Raw genomic sequence first — 2,936 nt, 5'->3', positions numbered from 1 at the left:
TCTCACACCCCTCCCCCCTCGGGCACCACAGGCGTCAGCAAGGGCCCATGGGACGCTAACGGCAAAGCCTCTTTCAGGGGGGTGGGCCCTGGGAGGGCGCCGTTCCTGCCCCTTCCCGCCCCGGCCTCTGGCGTCATCGCTTCCCCTCATACTCGCCCCTCACCTGTGCGGCGGCGCACACACCACTTGTGAACGTGACTCACCCTCTGGTCGCGTTTCCTCGAGGGGAGAGTTTGGTAAAATCACTGTATCAGGAGCCTCTAGGACAAGCGTGTCCAGCTCGTTCTCGGAAGACCTCCGGGAGCAGCGTCCTGTGTGTAGGTGGAGGCGCCCTGCACAGTGGTTGGAAGTGAAGGTTCTCGTTGTGAGCACAGGGAAGGCTCTAGAATGTGGCCGTCTGTCTGTAGTGGCTGTGTCCTTCCTGGGAACCAGGCCAGGGCCACGGAGCAGTCTCGGTGGCCGGTGGCCGCCGTCTGCTCACAAAATGCTTGCAGCCGGGAACAAGGCTTGTGCCCACGCCAGGGCTGCCTTAGCGGGAGGCCCCCTGGAGGGCGTTGTGGGGGCGGCACCTGTGGGAGGCGTCAGTGGCCGGGGCAGCGTGTTGAGGGTTTGAATAGGCCTCAGAGGGGATGTCAGACGAGATGTGGCCAAGCAGGGCACAGCCTGTGTGAGGGCGACCCCAGGTCAGGACGGACCCTGTGTTTGCCCTTTCATCCGGACACGGCGCCCTCGTCTGGTCCCTGGGCCGGGACAGCAGCCGCTGGGCGCAGCCTCCGCGTGACGGGACTTCTCTCCGCCCAGGTGTCATCTCGGAGCAGGGCCTGCGGGAGGAGGTGCCCCCCGTCCTGCAGCACCACCTCCTGCAGGTGGCCCTGGAGCTGCCCGCCTGCAAGTTCTCCTGGTTGGCGTGGAGCCAGGAAGCCTGCACCCGCACAACTGAGCCTCGCCTGCTGGGCCCTGGCGCTTTGGCACTGTCTGTCCTGGCTGTCTTGCTGTGTGTGTTGTTTGAAACCTTTTGGAAAACAGCCCTAGCCAGTTTGGCTCAGTGGATAGAGTGTCGGCCTGCAGACTGAAGGCTCCCAGGTTCGATTCCGGCCAAGGGCACATGCCTGGGTTGCGGGCTCAATCCCCAATGGCGGGCTCCATCTCCCTTCCTCTTTGAAATCAATAAGAAATACATTAAAAAAAAACCTTTTGGGAAAGAAAATACATGGCTACTCTGTCCGCGCCCTGGAGGAACTGGAGGCAGAGAGGGGAGAGCCCCAGCGAGGGTGGGCGGGGGAGCCGGGGCGCTGGTGCTCTGTGACCAGCGTGTCTTCTGGGGCTCCCTGGAGAGCAGGATGGGGTGTTGTGAAGGGGACGCAGTGCAGCAGGTCGTGTGTATGGAAACACAGGCTGATCGTTTCTGTCGAAAAGGGGAAACCAGGCAGTTAGCGTTGTCTGCATGTTTCTCAGTAGTTCAGGTGATTTTTTAAAAAATATGTATTTCTTTATTGATTTTAGAGAGGGAGAGAGAGAAACATCAATGATGAGGGAGAATCATCAATTGACTGCCTCCTGCACACCCCCCACTGGGGATCCAGCCCGCAACCCGGGCATGTGCCCCTGGCTGGAATCGAACCTGGGACCCTTCAGTCCGCAGGCTGATGCTCTAGCCACTGAGCCAAACCAGCCAGGGCTCAGGTGACATTTTTATACGACTCGAAACTTAAGATCTCGTGGGACCCATAGCATGGAAGTGTGTGCTTACATCTTTACACGTGGTATTTCCAGAAAGGGGTAGGATGCTGTGGCCATGGGGTCATTGTATTTCTCCCCTCGTCACCCCCCAAGTCCTCTCTCTGAGGTTCCCCTGTATCCTGGTTGAGGTGTTCTTCTGGAGGATTTCCTACGTGCCAGGCTCCACGCGTGTGCTCTGTCACGGCTCGCTAGCCGCTGCACGCGTGTGCTCTGTCACGGCTCGCTGGCCGCTGCAGGCGTGTGCTCTGTCACGGCTCGCTGTGCTCTGTCATGGCTCTCTGGCTGCTGCACGCGTGTGCTCTGTCATGGCTCTCTGGCTGCTGCACGCGTGTGCTCTGTCATGGCTCTCTGGCTGCTGCACGCGTGTGCTCTGTCATGGCTCTCTGGCTGCTGCACGCGTGTGCTCTGTCATGGCTCGCTGGCCGTAACTTAGGGATGAGGCGCTGGGCACAGGGTCTCAGCCACGAGTGGAGGGTCCAGTCCTGGCGGGGGGGAGCCCGTTGATTTGCTGTCCCCACCCCAGGAGGGCCCGGAGGCGGAGCTCCTCGGGGGCGAGCGGTCCGTGTTCTACCTGCTGATGAAGATGTTTGTGGCCAGCGCCCACTCGCAGCTCAAGTTGTCCACCAAGCGCCTCATCGTGAAGGTGAGCACTCCCGCGCCCGCGCCCGCTCCTGGCTCCCGGTGCTGAGCACAGTCCGCACAGTAGGTGCGTCGTCAGGCATACTGGATCGAGGGTCTCGACTCTTATCCTTTAAGCCTGGGGGTCCTATGGGTGTCCCACGGGTGGCATCTTAGACGTGCTGTGTCCCTGAGAGGCGCGTGCCGTGGGGGCGTGTGAGCTCGCGTCGGCTCCTCGGTTTGGGTCCCGGTCCTGCTTCCTGGCGGCCTTGTCACTGACTCGCCCCAGGTTCACATCAAACCGTCCTCGTGGACATGGGGGCTGGATCGAGGGTCTCGACTCTTATCCTTTAAGCCTGGAGGTCCTATGGGTGTCCCACGGGTGGCGTCTTAGACGTGCTGTGTCCCTGAGAGGCGTGTGCCGTGGGGGCGTGTGAGCTCGCATTGGCTTCTTGGTTTGGGCCCCGGTCCTGCTTCCTGGCGTCCTTGTCACTGACTCGCCCCAGGTTCACATCAAACCTACGGTTCGTGGACATGGGGGTGCGCCTCGCCCGCCCAAGTCTCCAGGGCCCGCACAG

General features: G+C 61.4%; 1 protein-coding gene across 1 annotated transcript in view; it reads left to right on the top strand.

Moving 5' to 3' along the window:
• URB1 (URB1 ribosome biogenesis 1 homolog (S. cerevisiae)) overlaps positions 1 to 2,936 on the top strand; it is a 43,360-nt gene that overhangs the window by 14,763 nt on the left and 25,661 nt on the right. Inside the window, exons 14-16 of the mRNA XM_014535196.1 lie at positions 802 to 907; positions 1,677 to 1,683; positions 2,264 to 2,383. Coding sequence (XP_014390682.1) covers positions 802 to 907; positions 1,677 to 1,683; positions 2,264 to 2,383 — 233 coding nt within the window. The remainder of the gene's footprint in view (positions 1 to 801; positions 908 to 1,676; positions 1,684 to 2,263; positions 2,384 to 2,936) is intronic.

This window comes from Myotis brandtii, unplaced genomic scaffold (genome assembly GCF_000412655.1).
Source record: "Myotis brandtii unplaced genomic scaffold, ASM41265v1 scaffold139, whole genome shotgun sequence".
Classification (NCBI taxonomy): Eukaryota; Metazoa; Chordata; class Mammalia; order Chiroptera; family Vespertilionidae; genus Myotis; species Myotis brandtii.
The sequence above is the reverse complement of the archived record's forward strand: the minus strand, read 5'-3'. Positions and strand labels throughout refer to the sequence as shown.